Below are 18,017 nucleotides of genomic sequence, written 5' to 3' on the forward strand. Positions count from 1 at the left end.
GAAGAAAGCATTGGATACCTAACTAAGAAACATCAAGACTGGTTTGATGATAACGACAAAGAGATCCAACAGCTGATTGATAACAAAAGGAAAGCCTTCCAAACATGGCAGAGAGACACCAACTGTGCTGCCAAGAAAAAGATCTATGCCAGTGCAAAAGCCGAGGTCCAAAGAAGGACCAGAGAACTCAAGAACATCTGGTGGACAAAGAAGGCTGAAGAAATCCAACACCTTGCAGATACCCATGACGCTCAGGGATTTTTCAAAGCCACAAAGATCATTTATGGACCAAGAAACCATGGCATACAGCCCCTACGCTCATCAGATGGAACCAAAATTCTGAAGGACAAAACATCAATTGCACTACGTTGGAAAGAGCACTACCAGAACCTGCTGAATCGCAGCTCCAATGTGGCCGAAGAGACCCTCTCACAAATCCCGCAACAACAAACCAGGGATGAGCTTGCAGCACTGCCTAGTTTGGAAGAAGTCAGCAATGCCATCAGCCAACAAAAAAACAACAAAGCTAGCGGACCTGATGGGATTCCCGCTGAAATCTTCAAAGAGGGTGGACCTGAGCTGATGCAACAACTCCACCAGCTTATTGAAAAGGTGTGGATGACCGAGAAAATCCCAGCAGACTTCAAGGATGCCACCATCATCACCCTTTTCAAGAAAGGGGACAGAACAGACTGCGGGAACTATCGTGGTATCTCCCTTCTAACCTCCGCCGGGAAAATCCTCGCAAGAATCCTTGCAAACCGCCTTCTCCCTGTCTCAGAAGACACCCTCCCAGAATCCCAGAATGGCTTCCGCCCCTCCAGAGGAACAGTGGACATGATCTTCACTGCTCGACAGCTCCAAGAAAAATGCAGGGAACAAAACCAACCTCTGTACATGGCATTCATTGACCTTGCAAAGGCATTCGACACAGTGAATCGCAGCGCTCTCTGGACCATCCTCCAAAAAATCGGGTGCCCTGACAAATTTGTGAACATCCTGCGGCTCCTCCATGATGACATGATGGCAACAGTCTTGGACAGCAACGGCTCCCAAAGTGACCCATTTAAGGTTGAATCAGGTGTCAAGCAGGGATGTGTTATTGCCCCCACCTTATTTTCCATCTTCATCGCTATGATACTTCACCTTGTTGATGGGAAGCTTCCCACCGGAGTGGAAATCATCTATCGGACAGATGGCAAGCTATTTAACCTCAGCAGACTGAGAGCCAAAACCAAGGTCACCACAACATCTGTTATAGAACTCCAATATGCTGATGACAACGTAGTCTGTGCGCGTTCAGAAGAAGACCTACAAGCCACTCTAAACACCTTCGCAGAAGCATACGAGAAGCTCGGCCTCTCACTGAACATCGAGAAAACCAAAGTGCTCTTCCAACAGGCACCAGCTAATCCCTCTGCAAAGCCAGGAATACAGCTTAACGGTGCAACATTAGAAAATGTTGACCATTTCCGCTACCTTGGTAGCCACCTCTCCACAAAAGTCAACATCGACACTGAAATACAACACCGCCTGAGCTCTGCGAGTGCAGCATTTTTCCGTATGAAGCAGAGAGTGTTCGATGACCGGGACATCCGTAGAGAGACCAAGGTGCTTGTTTATAAAGCCATTGTCCTCCCAACCCTGCTCTATGCCTGCGAAACGTGGACTGTGTACAGACGTCCAAACTCCTGGAGCGTTTCCATCAGCGTTGTCTCAGGAAAATCCTGCAAATCTCTTGGGAAGACAGGCGGACAAATGTCAGCGTGCTTGAGGAAGCAAAGACCACCAGCATTGAAGCGATGCTCTTACGCCATCAACTCCGTTGGACTGGCCACGTTGTCCGAATGCCCGATCACCGTCTCCCAAAGCAGCTCCTCTACTCTGAACTCAAGAATGGGAAACGGAATGTTGGAGGGCAGGAAAAGAGATTTAAAGATGGGCTCAAAGCCAACCTTAAAAACTGTGGCATAGACACTGAGAACTGGGAAGCCCTGGCCCTTGAGCGCTCTAATTGGAGGTCAGCTGTGACCAGCAGTGCTGCGGAGTTTGAAGAGGCACGAACGGAGGGCTTAAGGGAGAAACGTGCCAAGAGGAAGGAGCGTCAAGCTAACCCCGACCGGGACCGCCTTCCACCTGGAAACCGATGTCCTCACTGCGGGAGAATATGCGGGTCAAGAATCGGTCTCTTCAGTCACCTAAGAACACACGCCCAAGATACCAAGGTTGGAAGACCATCGTCCTCGAACGTCGAGGGATCGCCTAAGTAAGTAAGTAAAGTATTATTATTATTATTATTATTATTATTATTATTATTATACATTGAGGCTTGGTGGCCATCTATCAGGGGTACTTTGCTTGTGTTTTTGGTGCACAAAGGCAGAAGGGGGTTGGACTAAATGGCCCAAGGGGTCTCTTCCAACCCTCTTTTTTATCATCATCATCATCATCATCATCATCATCATTAACATTGAGGCTTGGAGGCTTTGTCAGGAGTGCTTTGCTTGTGTTGTTGGTGCGAAAAAACAGAAAGGAGTTGGACTAAATGGCCCAAAGGGTCTCTTTCAACCTTCTTTTATCATCATCATCATCATCATCATCATCAACATTGAGTCTTGGTGGCCATCTGTCAGGAGTGCTTTGCTTGTGTTTTTGGTGCGAAAAGGAAGAAGGGAGTTGGACTAAATGGCCCAAGGGGTCTCTTCCAACCCTTTATTATTATTATTATTATTATTATTATTATTATTATTATTATTATTATTATTATTATTATTAAGGCTGTATTTGTTCCTGTTTGGTTTTTTAACTTCAAAATAAGTTATGTGCAGTGTGCACATAACAAAAACTATTTGTTCATAGTTTTTTTTAAAACTATAGTCCGGCCTTCCATGGTCTGAGGGATCGTGAACTGGCCCCCTGTTTAAAAAGTTTGGGGACCCCTGGTCTAGGACTTGTTAGGCTACGAAGGTATTAGCAACAAGCAATGGGCAGAAAATATAAATGCAAAGTGTGTGGACTTCGAGTGCCATCTTGTGGTTAAATTAAGTCTTTGATTCTAACTGGGCCTTCTATTCTTAATTGTATGGGGTTAGTTTTGTTGTGGGTGCCATCATGTCTTTCTGACCTATGTTGATGCTGTTGGACATAACCGGAGTTGCTGGATGAGAGTTCATCAGGCGCATCTTTTTGAAATGTGAAAGCATGGGTAGTATCCAAGCGCCACCTTCTGAAATTCTGCCTGCCATGAAGTTACTTTTTTGTGTGTCAGGACTGACTTGAGAAACTACAAGTCGCTTCTGGAGTGAGAGAATTGGCTGTCTGCAAGGACGTTGCCCAGGGGATGCCCAGATGTTTTGATGTTTTTACCATCCTTGTGGGAGGCTTCTCTCATGTCCCCGCATGGAGCTGGAGCTGATAGAGGGAGCTCATCCGCGCTCTCCCCGGGTTGGATTTGAACCTGACAGCCTTCAGGTCAGCAACCCAACCTTCAAGTCACAAGGCTTTAACCCACTGCACCACTGGGGCTCCGTCATGTAGTTACTCAAATCATTACTTCTGCAGTTTCTCAAGTCGCTCCTGACACGAAAAAAAAAACCAAACTCAAGTCATGTCAATCATGTCTCGAAAAATAGAAGACTACTACTACTAGTTAGTCCATCTGAGCAAGCCTTCCTCCCCATCTTGCAATCATATAAGCTGAATTTTCAACAATGCAAGACCATTCCTTTACTGTCTTAGATTATTGGTCCAGCTAGCATGCATTGTTTGCTCTGATTTGAGCCATTGTCCCATTTAGTTTAGTCTGGAACTCCTGGTGGCGCAGTGGGTTAAACTACTAAGCTGCTGAACTTGCTGACTGAAACGTCAGCAGTTCGAATCCGGGGAGTGGTGTGAGCTCCTGCTGTTAGCCCCAGCTTCTGCCAACCTAGCAGTTAGAAAACATGCAAATGTGAGTTGATCAATAGGTACCACTTCGGTGGGAAGGTAACGGTGCTCCATGCAGTTATGCCGGCAACATGACCTTGGAGGCGTCTATGAACAATGCTGTCTCTTCTGCTTAGAAACGAAGATGAGCACCAACCCCCAGAGTTGGACACAACTAGACTTCATGTCAGTGGAAAACCTTTACCTTTTAGCTTTTACTCCATTTAGTTTTGTACTGTTTCCGGTTTATAGGCCGTAGGCTTTCCGAGTTCATCCTTGGTGATGTCATAGATGAAGTGAAAAACATAGGAATAGAGGAAGACACGTAATCAGTCTTTTTAACTTTGTGAGGAAGCTAGAGATGGGTTCAGAAGTTGAGCCAAAATATTAATGGAAGATCCTTCTAAAAGACAGGGTATAAATAAATAAATACAGTCCATTTCAGCACGGTTCTCAAAACAAAAGGCATTCCCGACCTGTGAAGGCCTAATCTAACCTTTTCTACAATCCCATCGTCTCCAGATACTGTATGTTGGGTAATTCTATGTTGGTTGAGTAAGAGTTAGGGGCCCCTGGTGGCACAGTGTGTTAAAGCGCTGAGCTGCTGAACTTGCAGACCAAAAGGTCCCAGGTTCAAATCCCGGGAGCAGAATGAGTGCCCGCTGTTAGCCCCAGCTCCTGCCAACCTAGCAGTTTGAAAACATGCCAATGTGAGTAGATCAATAGGTACTGCTCCGGCAGGAAGGTAGGGGTGCTCCATGAAGTCGTGCCAGTGGCCACATGACCTTGGAGATGTCTATGGACAATGCTGGCTCTTCGGCTTAGAAATGGAGATGAGCACCAACCCCCAGAGTCAGTCACGACTGGACTTAATGTCAGGGGAAACCTTTACCTTTACCTTAAGTAATAGTTGCTCCTCACATCTCAACTTTAGACCCAAAGTGATTAGTAGATATTAAATGGGTATATTTTCTTCCTGCTGTGCCTCTATTTTGTTCTACAGGGTATGACCATTCGCCCCCTTGTTGACTTGCTGGATGTCACCAGAGAACAAGAAAGTGCTCCCACCGTAGGAGAACAAATTCACATCCGGGTAAGTCTCCATTCACTGGAATGGGAAATAGTGGGGGGCTAAGGAGATGCATTAGCTCCCTGAAGATCTTGGAGGGAATAACTGTTCCTATAACTTAACAACAACAACAACAAGAGCTGTGGTGGCGCAAATGTGCCGCAGTGGTGCAATGGGTTAAACCCTTGTGCTGGCTGGACTGCTGACCTGAAGGTTGGGTTCCCGACCTGAAGGTTGCCAGTTTGAATCGGCGAGATGGGGTGAGCTCCGGTCTGTCAGCTCTAGCTTGTGGGGACATGAGAGAAGCCTCTCAGCAGGATAGTAACACATTCGGGTGTCCCTTGAGCAATGTCTCTGTAGACAGCCAATTCTCTCACACCAGAAGCAACTTGCAGTATGTTCTCAAGTCGCTTCTGACATGATAAAAAAAAGCAACAACAACAATAATATGTTTGCCGCAATGCTGTGGATTACCCTATGTTATATAGGTTTGGGAGCCCACAGAATATGATGGAAATACACCCCACGCCCCAGTTTTAATCCCTTATGAAATGGTAACTCTTTGGATTTCATGAGATGTAGCCATGACTGTTAAAGTAGATTGTCACTATAATTGTGTAATGTGAATGGGCACCTGGAACCTGCTTTGAAAAAGAAAATGTAATAGCATATGTGGTAGTTTGTCGAAGATTAAAAGCAATTATGAAAGTAGCTTCCATTACCTTTTATTGGAGTAATATGCTCCATGACAAAAAATGTGCCATTGTTTTGTCTGTGGGATGCCCATGCTATCTCCTTTATGTTGTTGTAGATGAAGGGAGAGATAACACAAGAGAGATCCTTCTGAGAGGCCAAAAAGTCTGGTTTATTATTTCAGCTGAGTCCCTGGAAGTGGAATCTCTTCCAAAAAGCAAACCAGAGAGACGATTAAGGCGTTGACTTGCCTTTTATACATTTTCAGACAAAGAAAATGCTTCTACATACATCTCGTCATTAGTACGTCACTTCACGTACATGGACATAAATATGTACAATCAGCATTTTCCTATCTTAAGTATTCTTAAAAGCATGTAGCAAGTCACAGACACCAAAAGAGAGATCCATCAAGAGGCCACTCTTGACCTGTCAGGCTGTACTAGGAACCAATTCTCACTGGAATGTATAAAAAACTGGCCCCCCTTCTCCCAGCTTGTCCTGTCAGCTTGTGCATCCCTAAAATTTAACACAGAGAGAGCCTGGTTTTTCTACATTTCACTGCTTCTAATGTGCATACAATATATGTCTAAAAATCCATATTTTTCAGTTCCTCATCAATGTAACAGCAACAATGCCACCGTGCATAGTAAATCCTTCTCTCTCTCTCTATTTTTTCTTCTGTTTAGTTCTTGGATCATTTGTTGGCTGGCATAGAAGATATATCGGGTCACTGGGGACAGTATTATTGGAAAGACAAGTAAGGAGGTGCTAAAAATACAAGTCTCTACATGTGCAAAGCGGAGAGACAAAACAACTACTTGCAAGTTTGATTTCTGTTTGCATAAAGTTCCCACGAGGGATGAAGCTCAGCACCGTTCAGCCTCATGTCACAAAGCAGATAATCGTTGCCTAACAAAAAGAGACATTTATCCCCCTCTTTTGCTTTCTTTAACTAAAAAGGTGGGATAAAAATATAGCCATCTTTCCATAGTTTGATGGAGTTAGGGGCATAGAAACACTACAAAAATGGAAAAGAACACTGAAAGCCAGTTGACATTGACCATAGGATTGTATTGGGGGACTCAACAAATGTCTAGGGAATGTTATGCCAAAAAATCTCTAGTTCAACTCTGTGGTCAACTTTGGTTGGAAGTTGACAATACAATCAAATATGTCAATAATAAATTTTGCAAGAGTTCTACTAGCAAATGTGGAGGGCTAAGTGTATTTGATTCCCATAGCCACATCCTGGAAGTGCCTTTCTTGTTTCCTTAAGGCCCAGATCATCCTGTTCATGAATCCTTTCTCTGTAGGGGGTAAACAAAAACCTAAATAAGAGAGACCCTTGCTATGTTTACCAAAGGTCTCATTCTCTCTTTTTCTTTCTTGGACAGGTTGGAATACTTCAACAGCAAATACCTACAGAAGTTTTTGCTCCGGGAATATGTGCAACCTAAGTCAAGCATTGTGCTGCTCTATGAGAAACTGGAGCGGAAGCATGCCATTGAGCTTGCAGAAGCAGGACAACTCATCTACGGGCCAGCCCATACTTCACTGCTGTATGTGCCTTTAGCTGTTTCTTTATTGAATACCACCACCAACTCCTCGACATTTATTGCTATGCTTTAGTTCAGGGGCAGAGCATATGTTTTGCTTACTGAAAGTACTGGGTTTAGTGAATCACATTACCATTTGAAATGATCCTATAGTGGATAATTGATATGGGTTTCGCTTGGGAGGCTCACAGAACTGGTGTCACCTTGAGATGCGAATATGCTTCATAGACACTTATTCTGATCTGGTTTATGTCAGTCTTCCATGTAATATTGAAAAAATTCATATAAACAGCAACATCTATTTATTCAGAAATTACTAAACTCTCTTTGTCAGTATAGCAATGTGTTATCATCATGATAATAATAATAATAATAATAATAATAATAATAATAATAATAATAATAATAAGGTTTGTCTCCTTGCCCCATAAGTACCATTACCCTTTCCCATAACTTGTATCTTTCCCTCTTTCACAGCAACAGTGACAAACCTGCCTCCACAGTCAATGACTCGGAGAGCCTCACCATAGATATGGTGGATGACATCCAAAAGATATTGGAGAGGAACCTGTACAAAACAAGGAGAACGGTATGTGGGTGTTTCTTTCCCAGCAGATAATGCAAACCATTACAATCAACTACCTGGGCAGGAGCCATCCTTCTGTTTTTCTATGATGCCCAAAGACAATGCTGTGTTCAAGGGCATTCTGGAAAATTCAAACGGCAGCTTTGACCCAGTCATTCAAGTTGGAGGGGACAAAGGCAGGTTACAGTCTCATCTAAAATGGTGAGAAGTACGAAGACTAATCATGGAAGACTAATAGATGACAGAGAGATTATTTTAATCTGGCCTCATGTCACTATGGGCATCATGCTCTTAAATGTGCCCTGGTAGACGTCATGGATGGCAAGACCAATGAACCCAGAAATTGATTTGATGTCTAGGATGTCTAGGATACCTTGACAGTGTAGCTTTTGGCATAATAAGTTCCTCTGGAGACTTGAGACTATAGTGTCCACAATCCCTTACCATTGGTGGCTCCTCCACCTCCTTCCTCTTCTACTCAAAAGGTAACATTGAAATGGAATTAGAGCCTTCCATCATGTTGTTCTTGGTGAAGAGGCTATTCAAGTCACAAAGGAGCAAATGATGTGGCTTGTGTGTCTTTAGTAGGAAAGGCATTTCTTCTCCACCGAGACCAGGCCATCACTTCTTCATTGCTTGAAATGCCTTCCTACTCCATCTCCTCTATCCCTGGGAACAGTAGTATTGGATAGATCAATGATGGGCAACCTTTTGCACTTGGTGTGTCAAAATTCCCCAAAAAACCTAGCATGACTTGTGTGGTGTGTCACTTTGAGAGAAAAAAAACCCATAATTTCGCAATATGTATAGTTTAAATAACAAAAATGTATAATTGTAATATATAATTGTATTTAATAAATCAAAAACTATTTACTACCATTATTTCCATGTACAACAATCTATGGTACCTCTTGCAGTTTCCACGCTGATTTCTCTCTATTCTAGTTTCAATGTAGTCATGAATAATGAATAATATAATAATAATATATTATTGGTAATAATATGATAATATACTACAATAATAATAGAATAATAATAGAATGATAATAGAATGATATATATAAATGTAATGTGCATAATTCCCATGGAGTAAACAACAAAACCACTGGACCAAATCTGTGATGCCTCTAAGCTGCGTGAGCACTGGAAACCAACACGGAGGCCAATAAACAATCTAATATCTTTATTAAAGCAATAAAAGAATTCAACAAAAATAAGCAGAGTATATAGTCCAGCAATAGTACTTTTAGGAAAGGTCAAATATAGTCCGGTAATATAAAGTTAAATGTCCAGTATTAGAGATCAAGTTTTTCAATCCAATAACCAAAACACACTCAAACTTCCAAGCAGTTTGAGTGGGGAATAAAGCAAGGTCTTTCAAGAAAGTTTTAGGTTCAATGTCAAAGGCAGGGAAAAACAAGGCAAGGCAAGGAAGCAAGGCAAGGCAAAGTTGGTCGTGGTGGAACTGAAGTGCAGTCCAGTCTTGACAGGGAGACGAGCCGCAACACCCGGTCTACTCAAGAGTAGCGCGCCATCAGGCCGCTGAAGAACGCAGGAACAAGAGTCGATGTTAACTTTCCAACTGACACGTTGACACCGCGATGGCTAGCCTGTGCCCAGAACTTTTATGGGACTTCAAAATCTTCCCCAAACCAGGTGCCTGAGTTCACCTGAGTTCTTTGCCAGATGGAAGCCTCCCTGAAAACTCCCAAGGGAATCGGTTTAATTAGGATCCTCTCTCTCAGCTAATCTCGCGCTTCGTCTCCGAATCTCCTTCTCAGAGTGGTGTGTTTTGAGAAACGACTTTCTATCAAACACAACACTTTCCAAGGAACCAGGCTCTGTTTCAAAGGCTTTTGTAATTAGCTTTGGACCCAAACTGTCAACAGGGAACATCTGGAAGGGAACGGAATCTTGGTGAGTTGGAAAAAACCCCATATCCTCTTCAGTCTGACCTTTAATGGCTGCGGGGTCATGACTCGAGGGTCTCTGAGACATCACAAAATCACACCAAATTTGGCCACAAAAGACATAGTCATCCAATCAATCTGCATGCAGCAACGTGTCAGCAAAAATGGCTAGGCGTGTCAGTGCTGACACGCATGTCATAGGTTGGCCATCACTGGGACAGATTGTCAGCTTTTGTAGGTGTGTGGCGGGAGTTGGATGATATGCAGAAGGATGCAGAAGAGTTCCCTTTGCCTCACCCAAAAAAGAGAAATATGTGTATGCAATCTACACTGAGATATTTGTAAGTCATGGGTAGGATGTCACCAATTGTCCACAGCACATACATACCCAAGTTGTAGTGATTGTGTACAGAAAATCAATGACCAGCCATTGTGCTATCTTGCTTGGTTTGCACATCACCAGGTGCCGGCATATAACAGGCATACTCTTCCTGGAGAAACGGAACCGGTGGAACAAGCAAAGCAGATTCTGATCCTCAGACAGAAGAGCTGGCAGGTCCATATGAACAGCAGTGACTCTGATCACTTGAGCAAAGAGGTATGAGGAGGGATTGGGGGGGGGGGGAAGCTGACCAAAATACCGCTTCTGCCGTTGTCGTCTTAACATTGTATCCTATAGAGTGGTGGATGGTGGTTCTTATGTTAGTAGAGCAATGGAACTGCTCTGGGTTTTGATTTTTTGATGGAGCTCTCCAAGGTGCTGAAATTTGAACAGCTCCTTTAAAGTATGGACTAAAGCAGGGGTCCCCAAACTTTTTAAACAGGGGGCCAGTTCACGATCTCTCAGACCGTTGGAGGGCCGGACTATAGTTTTAAAAAAACAAACTATGAACAAATTCCTATGAACACTGCACATAACTTATTTTGAAGTTTTAAAAAAACCAAACAGGAACAAATACAGCCTCAATGTTAATAATAATAACAATAATAATAATAATAATAATAATAATAATAATAATAATAATAATAATAATGGGTTGGAAGAGACCCCTTGGGCCATTTAGTCCAACTCCCTTCTGCTTTTTTGCACCAAAAACACAAGCAAAGGACCCCTGACAGATGGCCAGCAAGCCTCAATGTTAATGATGATGATGATGATGATAATAATAATAATAATAATAATAATAATTAAAAAAGAAGGTTGGAAGAAACCCCTTGGGCCATTTAGTCCAACTCCCTTCTGTCTTTTCACACCAAAAACACAAGCAAAGCACTCCTGACAAATGGCCACCAAGCCTCAATGTTGTTGTTGATGATGATGATGATAAAAAAGAGGGTTGGAAGAGACCCCTTGGGACATTTAGTCCAACCCCCTTCTGCCTTTGTTCACCAAAAACACAAGCAAAGTACCCCTGACAGATGGCCACCAAGCCTCAATGAATAATAATAATAATAATAATAATAATAATAATAATAATAATATAATTTTTATTTATTTATTTATTACATGCATTTATACCCCGCCCTTCTCCCCGAGGGGACTCAGAGCGGCTTACATTCTGCCACGAGGGCCAGCAACAAATATACTATAAAAACAAAACAATTAAAACATGATAAAAACATGATAAAACATGATAAAAAGTATACAAAAATTAAAACGCTGCAAAGCAGCGATATTGCACCATCCTCAGTCATTCACTACTGCTACAATTACAGATTTGCGACCCTATTACAACAGCCAATGAGCTTATTCGCTGAATGCCTGGGCGCAGAGCCAAGTTTTTAGTTTTCTTCTAAATCCCAGGAGGGAAGGGGTTTGCCGGATATCGCTGGGGAGGGAGTTCCACAGCCGAGGAGCCACCACCGAGAAGGCCCTGTCCCTTGTCCCCACCAGCCACGCCTGCAAGGCAGGTGGGATCGAGAGCAGGGCCTCCCCGGAAGATCTTAAGGTTCTAACGGGCTCATAGGAGGAGATACGTTCGGATAGATAGGCAGGACCAGAACCGTTTAGGGCTTTGTAGGTCAAAACCAGCACTTTGAATTGGGCTCGGTAGCATATCGGCAGCCAGTGGAGCTGGCTTAGCAGGGGGGTTGTACGCTCCCTGTAAGCCGCTCCCGTTATTAACCTGGGTGCCGCCCGCTGCACCAGCTGGAGCTTCAGGGCCATCTTCAAAGGCAGCCCCACGTAGAGTGCGTTGCAGTAATCCAGCCGGGATGTGACCAGAGCGTGGACCACCGTGGCCAAGTCAGACTTCCCAAGGAACGGGCGCAGCTGGCGCACGAGGCGGAGTTGTGCGAAGGCTCTCCCGGCCACCGCTGAAACCTGAGGCTCCAGGCTCAGCGATGAGTCCGGGATCACCCCCAGACTGCGAACCTGCGTCTTTAGGGGGAGTGCGACCCCGTCCAACACAGGCTGTAACCCTATTCCCTGTTCAGCCTTGCGACTAACCAGGAGGACCTCTGTCTTGTCTGGATTCAATTTCAATTTATTGGCCCTCATCCAGTCCGAGACAGCGGCCAGACACCGGTTCAGGACCTGAACAGCCTCCTTAGTGACAGGTGGGAAGGAGTGACAGAGCTGGACATCATCTGCGGGGTACATCTTACCCCGAAACTCCGGATGATCTCTCCCAGTGGCTTCATGTAGATGTTAAACAACATGGGGGACAATATCGACCCCTGCGGGACCCCACAGGACAATGGCTGTGGAGCCGAGCAGGTGTCCCCCAGTGACACCATCTGGGATCGTCCCTCCAGGAATGAGTGGAGCCACTGCAGAACAGTGCCTCCAATGCCCAACCAGGCGAGTCGTCCCAGAAGGATACCGTGGTCAACGGTATCGAAGGCTGATGAGAGGTCCAGCAGAACCAGCAAGGACACACTCCCCTTGTCCAGAGGGTTTATTATAATAAAGAGGGTTGGAAGAAACTCCTTGGGCTGGATAAATGGCTCCGATGGGCCGCATGTGGCTCCCGGGCCGTAGTTTGGGGACCCCTGGACTAAAGCATTGGTTCTCAACCTGGGATCCCCAGATGTTTTTGGCCTTCAACTCCCAGAAATCCTAACAGCTGGTAAATTGACTGGGATTTCTGGGAGTTGTAGGCCAAAAACATCTGGGGATCCCAGGTTGAGAACCACGTGACTAAAGCCTGCAGTCAATCCCCTACCAGCAGCTGCCACAGTTGTCAAGATTCTTAGGTTCTTGTGGTCAACAACATTAACCCCATTCTTCCACCTGAGAATCTGTGTAGTCAATCAATATTATACATTTATTTCAAGGAAAATATCTTTATTCTGTCTATTTCTCACATAACTTCCCTGTGTGATCTTTACCAGTGCTTCTATGGTCTGGGGGACTGGCAGTTATTTTTCCATAACATGTCAAGGACTGGCACCATATTTCTGCCTACTGGTTATAGTACTTTCTTTTTTTCTGGACTCAATGGCTTGGGAACCGGCACAAGTCCAAGGGTAGAATTGTATGCTGTATGTATTATTTTGTTTTAAATAGCAGGAATGAGAAATGGAATAATGTCACGGAGAAGCAAAATATAATGTGGTGGCTCAAGAAGTTGAGCCAATTGTTTACCATCCTCACATATTGGCCCACACATGAGAATAACAAACAGAAATGAATTTAAGTGGGTTTGAAAGTTTTGTTGAAATGGCCCAATTTTCATTGCAAGAACCAAGTGTACCTCACATTCCAAATCCACACAATTGACTCACATTCCTAAACTGCACACATATATATTCAGAATATAGCACACAGATTTTGAAAATTCAAGTGGATAAAGTGTATTCAACTGAAAAAAATAAGCCATACAAACAATTCAATCGCCGATTTGGTACAGTCCAGATTACTCCCCGCAAACACATCAGAATGTCATTTTTTGTAATTCCTGAGGCCTTGTGCTAAGCAAAAATGTATTCTTCATTTGACCACAAGGTGAAGCTGTTGCAACTATATTTGCAAGATCAAAAGAAATGGAAAAAATAATGAAAACAAATATGGGAAAATAATGTAAACCATGATGTAGCAAACTGATGCAATGGAAAGGAGGAACGCCTAACACAGTAACAGTGAGATATAAGAATGTATTTGATTTGCATTTGCATTTGCATTTGCTACTGTGTTTCCCCGAAAATAAGACAGTGTCTTATATTAATTTTTGCTCCCAAAGATTCACTAGGTCTTATTTTCAGGGGATGTCTTATTTTTCCATGAAGAAAAATTCACATTTATTGTTGAACAAAAAAATTGAACATTTATTATATACATACAGTAGTTGTCATCACAAACCAGCATAACCAGACAAACTGTGAATCCTTTCAAGAATTTCTTGTTACTACCATTATTTCCATGTACAACAATCTATGGTATGTACATTTACCGATCCTGCATGCTCTGGTGTTCTGTTCAACGGGCATGCTTCCAAACAAAAACTTTACTAGGTCTTACTTTCGGGGGAGGCCTTATATTTAGCAATTCAGCCAAACCTCTACTAGGTCTTATTTTCTGGGGATGTCTTATTTTAGGGGAAACAGGGTATGTGCTTTCAAGTCATTTCTGACTTAAGGGCTTCCCAGTGGCACAATGGGTCAAACCCTTGTGCTGGCAGGACTGCTGACTGAAAGGTCAGTGGTTTGAATCTGGAGAGCGCCTGTCAGCTCTAGCTTCCCATGTGGGGACATGATGGTAAAACATCGGGGCATCCCCTGGGCAACGTCCCTGCAGATGGCCAATTCTCTCACACCAGAAGCGACTTGCAGTTTCTCACGTCGCTCCTGACATGAAAAAAACAAAAACAAAAAAAACCCCATACTTGAGCCACTTTAAACCCACTTTAAATGCTGTGACTGCCTCCTGCAGAATTCTGGAGTTTGTAGTTTAGGGAGGCCCTGGGCTTCTCTGGATGAGCAGTTTAAAGACCCTTCCCTAAACTACAAACTCCAAAATTCTGCAGGAAACAGTGACAGCGTTTAAAGTTTATTAAAGCGGATACATGCTTGAGTGTGATGAGGCCCTTGGGTAAGCTCTTATCATGGAGTTTTCTTGGCAAGATTTGATGTGAGGGGATTTGCTTTTGCCTTCCTCTGAGGCTGAGAGAGTGTGACTTGCCCAAAGTCACCCAGTGTGTCACCATGGCTGAGCACTGGATGTGTGAATAGCCTGCTTTCCCCAAAGGAAGATGTTTTGGTTTGAGGAATCCTTGCTCTTGATGATCAGGGAGAGGTGAGTGATAGTTCTTGCTGTCTCAGGATTCAGAGGGGTTTTGCTTTAGACTGGCTTGTTATCCCTCTATGGCACAAAATGGGACTAGAGCTGAAATCTACTGGCTGCTTTGGGATGTTTTGATATAAATCATCATGATGGGAATGAACTTAGCTTCCCATGGGCTCATGCACCATGCCCTCACCCTCCGGAACAGAAGCGAGATCCAATTACGGATAGTCTGTGTCATATGGCTTTTGGCTCTACCTTTAAGAAGATAATATTGCTCTTCCACTGGGAATGCTTTCATTCCAGGGCAAAAGAAAGAGAGGAAAAGAAAAAGAAAGAAAAGCATTTTGTCAATTGAAGAAAGAGAGTTCTCATAACTGAGCATTTCACTATTATACCGAGATAGGTGGAGATCTCCAATGAAGGCATGAACACTTTAAAAATAAAACGAGAGAGCAATTGTTCCTAAATGTGGGTCTTCCAGGTATTTTGAACTTCAGCTCCTCAAAGTCTTGTCCACCTAGGCTGGAGTCCAAAACTGTTGAAGGACCAACATTTGGGAACCATTGGTGTATCAAATCAAATTCAAAGCTTCAGGTTTGTATTTGGCTGGAATGCTATTTTTCCACATTGAGCATCTAATGGGATTGATGACAGAACCCACGTTAGAAAATCTCAATAAGATTGAGAGAGAATGAGAAGATAATATAAAAATAATATAAACATATTTAAAATAATATAAAAATATCAATACAAAATACAGTAGAGTCTCACTTATCCAACACTCGCTTATCCAATGTTCTGGATTATTCAATGCATTTTTATAGTCAATGTTTTCAATACATTGTGATATTTTGGTGCTAAATTCATAAATACAGTAATTACTACATAGCATTACTGTGTATTGAACTACTTTTTCTGTCAAATTTGTTGTATAACATGATGTTTTGGTGCTTAATTTGTAAAATCATAACCTAATTTGATGTTTAATAGGCTCGTCTTATTATCCAACATATTCGCTTATCCAACATTCTGCCGGCCCTTTTATGTTGGATAAGTGAGACTCTACTGTAATATGAAAATGTTGAAAATAATATAAAAATATCAATATAAACATAATATAAAATAATATGAAAATATTTAAAATAATATAAAATATTTAAAATAATATAAAAATATCAGGAACAGCTAACACCTCCAAACAAAGGATTCTCCCAGACAGGAAGAAGCCAGGCCTTGAGGCCACAGGGCCATCAAAAGATAGTCAAGGTGATTAATTACAACATCCACACCTGCCTCCAACAGACAAGAGTTCTTTCTCCCACCCTGGACATTCCACAGATATATAAACCCCACTTGCCTAATTCCCAACATGCCTCATAACCTCTGATGATGCCTGCCATAGATGTGGGCAAAACGTCAGGAGAGAATGCTTCTGGAACATGGCCATACAGACTGAAGGACACACAGCAACCCAGTGATTCCGGCCATGAAAGCCTCCGACAATACAATGTAAAAAACTATTTTTTTGCTCAGAAACAATAGTCAAAATAACAATCTGGAAGGTTCTACCTTCTGTTTTTCACCCTTGTATTTCTCTAGAGTCCTTTAGAGCATGTTTGTTGGATAACCTTCTCAGGAACTATTCAACTGCTGTACAACTTGTTGTCGCTGCAATTGCAGAGAGGTTGGAAAACAATGGACAAAGAGCACCAGGTCCCTTGTTCCCAGGGAAAAGAGACAAAGCTACCTGGAAAACCGAATTGGGAGCTCTCCAGTGTTAGTTGGCAGGCTAAGCTTTGGGGCCCAGTTGCCAGGTCGCACCTCCGTCAGAGGCTGGCTCTTTGCTTTAGAAGCCCAGCAGACACATTCAGGCTTTCTGTCTGTGAGCAGGAGTTCTTGAGGAGTGGAGATTAGCGTTTCGGCAAAAAGGACGGCGCTCTCATTTGCACAAATCTCTTCTTAGCAAACCCTCCAACAGCTACTTGTCTCTGAGCCAAGACACCCCTGTGTATAAACGGGCCAAATTTAGTTCTGTTTTGCTCAGTTGGCAGGTAGGCTGCTTTCCAGATTACGTTGGGTAAATGTGCCTAAGATGGATTCAACTTTTTACATCAATGGAAGGAAACAAAATTGTCTGTAAACATAGCTCCCCTTGTCCTCTTGTGGTGGTGTGTGGGTTTTGTGTATATCTACGACTTCTTCCTTATCTTGGGAAAAATGGAAACAAATGGAAACAGTCTGGTTGGGAGAAGTTCAGATGGAGGTTTATACAAGCAGTATTCAGGAATGAGAAGATTAGAATTGGAAGGAACTTCATGGGCAACCAAATTCAACCCTCTTTTGGAATCAAAAGTCTTTCTAGGTAAAGGTAAAGGTTTCTCCTGGTGGTGGTGCAGTGTGTTAAAGCGCTGAGCTGCTGAACTTGCAGACCGAAAGGTCCCAGGTTCAAATCCCGGGAGTGGAATGAGCGCCCGCTGTTAGCCCCAGCTCCTGCCAACCAAGCAGTTCGAAAACATGCAAATGTGAGTAGATCAATAGGTACCGCTCCGGTGGGAAGGTAACAGCGCTCTATGCAGTCATGCCGGCCACATGATCTTGGAGGTGTCTACGGACAACGCCGGCTCTTCAGCTTAGAAATGGAGATGAGCACCAACCCCCAGAGTCGGTCACAACTGGACTTAACGTCAGGGGAAAACTTTACCTTTACCTTTTCCCCTGACATTAAATCCAGTTGTGTCTGACTCTGGGGGTTGGTGCTCATCTCCATTTCTAAGCTGAAGAGCCGGCGTTGTCCGTAGACACCTCCAAGGTCATGTGGCCAGCATGACAGCATGGAGCACCATTACCTTCCTGTCGGAGCGGTACCTATTGATTTACTCACATTGGCATGTTTTCAAACTGGAAACTTGGCAGAAGCTGGAGCTAACAGCGGGCGCTCACTCCGCTCTCCGGATTTGAACCTGGGACCTTTCGGTCTGCAAGTTCAGCAGCTCAGTGCTTTATTTATTTATTTATTAGACTTGTATACCGCTACTCCCAATTTGGCTCG

At 43.4% G+C, this 18,017-nt stretch overlaps 1 protein-coding gene across 1 annotated transcript in view; it reads left to right on the forward strand.

Moving 5' to 3' along the window:
• Positions 1-18,017, forward strand: part of LOC100565322 (sodium/hydrogen exchanger 2-like) — a 34,156-nt gene that overhangs the window by 12,790 nt on the left and 3,349 nt on the right. The window contains exons 5-9 of the mRNA XM_062963893.1: positions 4,928-5,017; positions 6,376-6,446; positions 7,084-7,248; positions 7,723-7,834; positions 10,205-10,339. Coding sequence (XP_062819963.1) covers positions 4,928-5,017; positions 6,376-6,446; positions 7,084-7,248; positions 7,723-7,834; positions 10,205-10,339 — 573 coding nt within the window. The remainder of the gene's footprint in view (positions 1-4,927; positions 5,018-6,375; positions 6,447-7,083; positions 7,249-7,722; positions 7,835-10,204; positions 10,340-18,017) is intronic.

The sequence above is a fragment of the Anolis carolinensis genome, unplaced genomic scaffold (genome assembly GCF_035594765.1).
Source record: "Anolis carolinensis isolate JA03-04 unplaced genomic scaffold, rAnoCar3.1.pri scaffold_12, whole genome shotgun sequence".
NCBI classification, from domain to species: domain Eukaryota; kingdom Metazoa; phylum Chordata; class Lepidosauria; order Squamata; family Dactyloidae; genus Anolis; species Anolis carolinensis.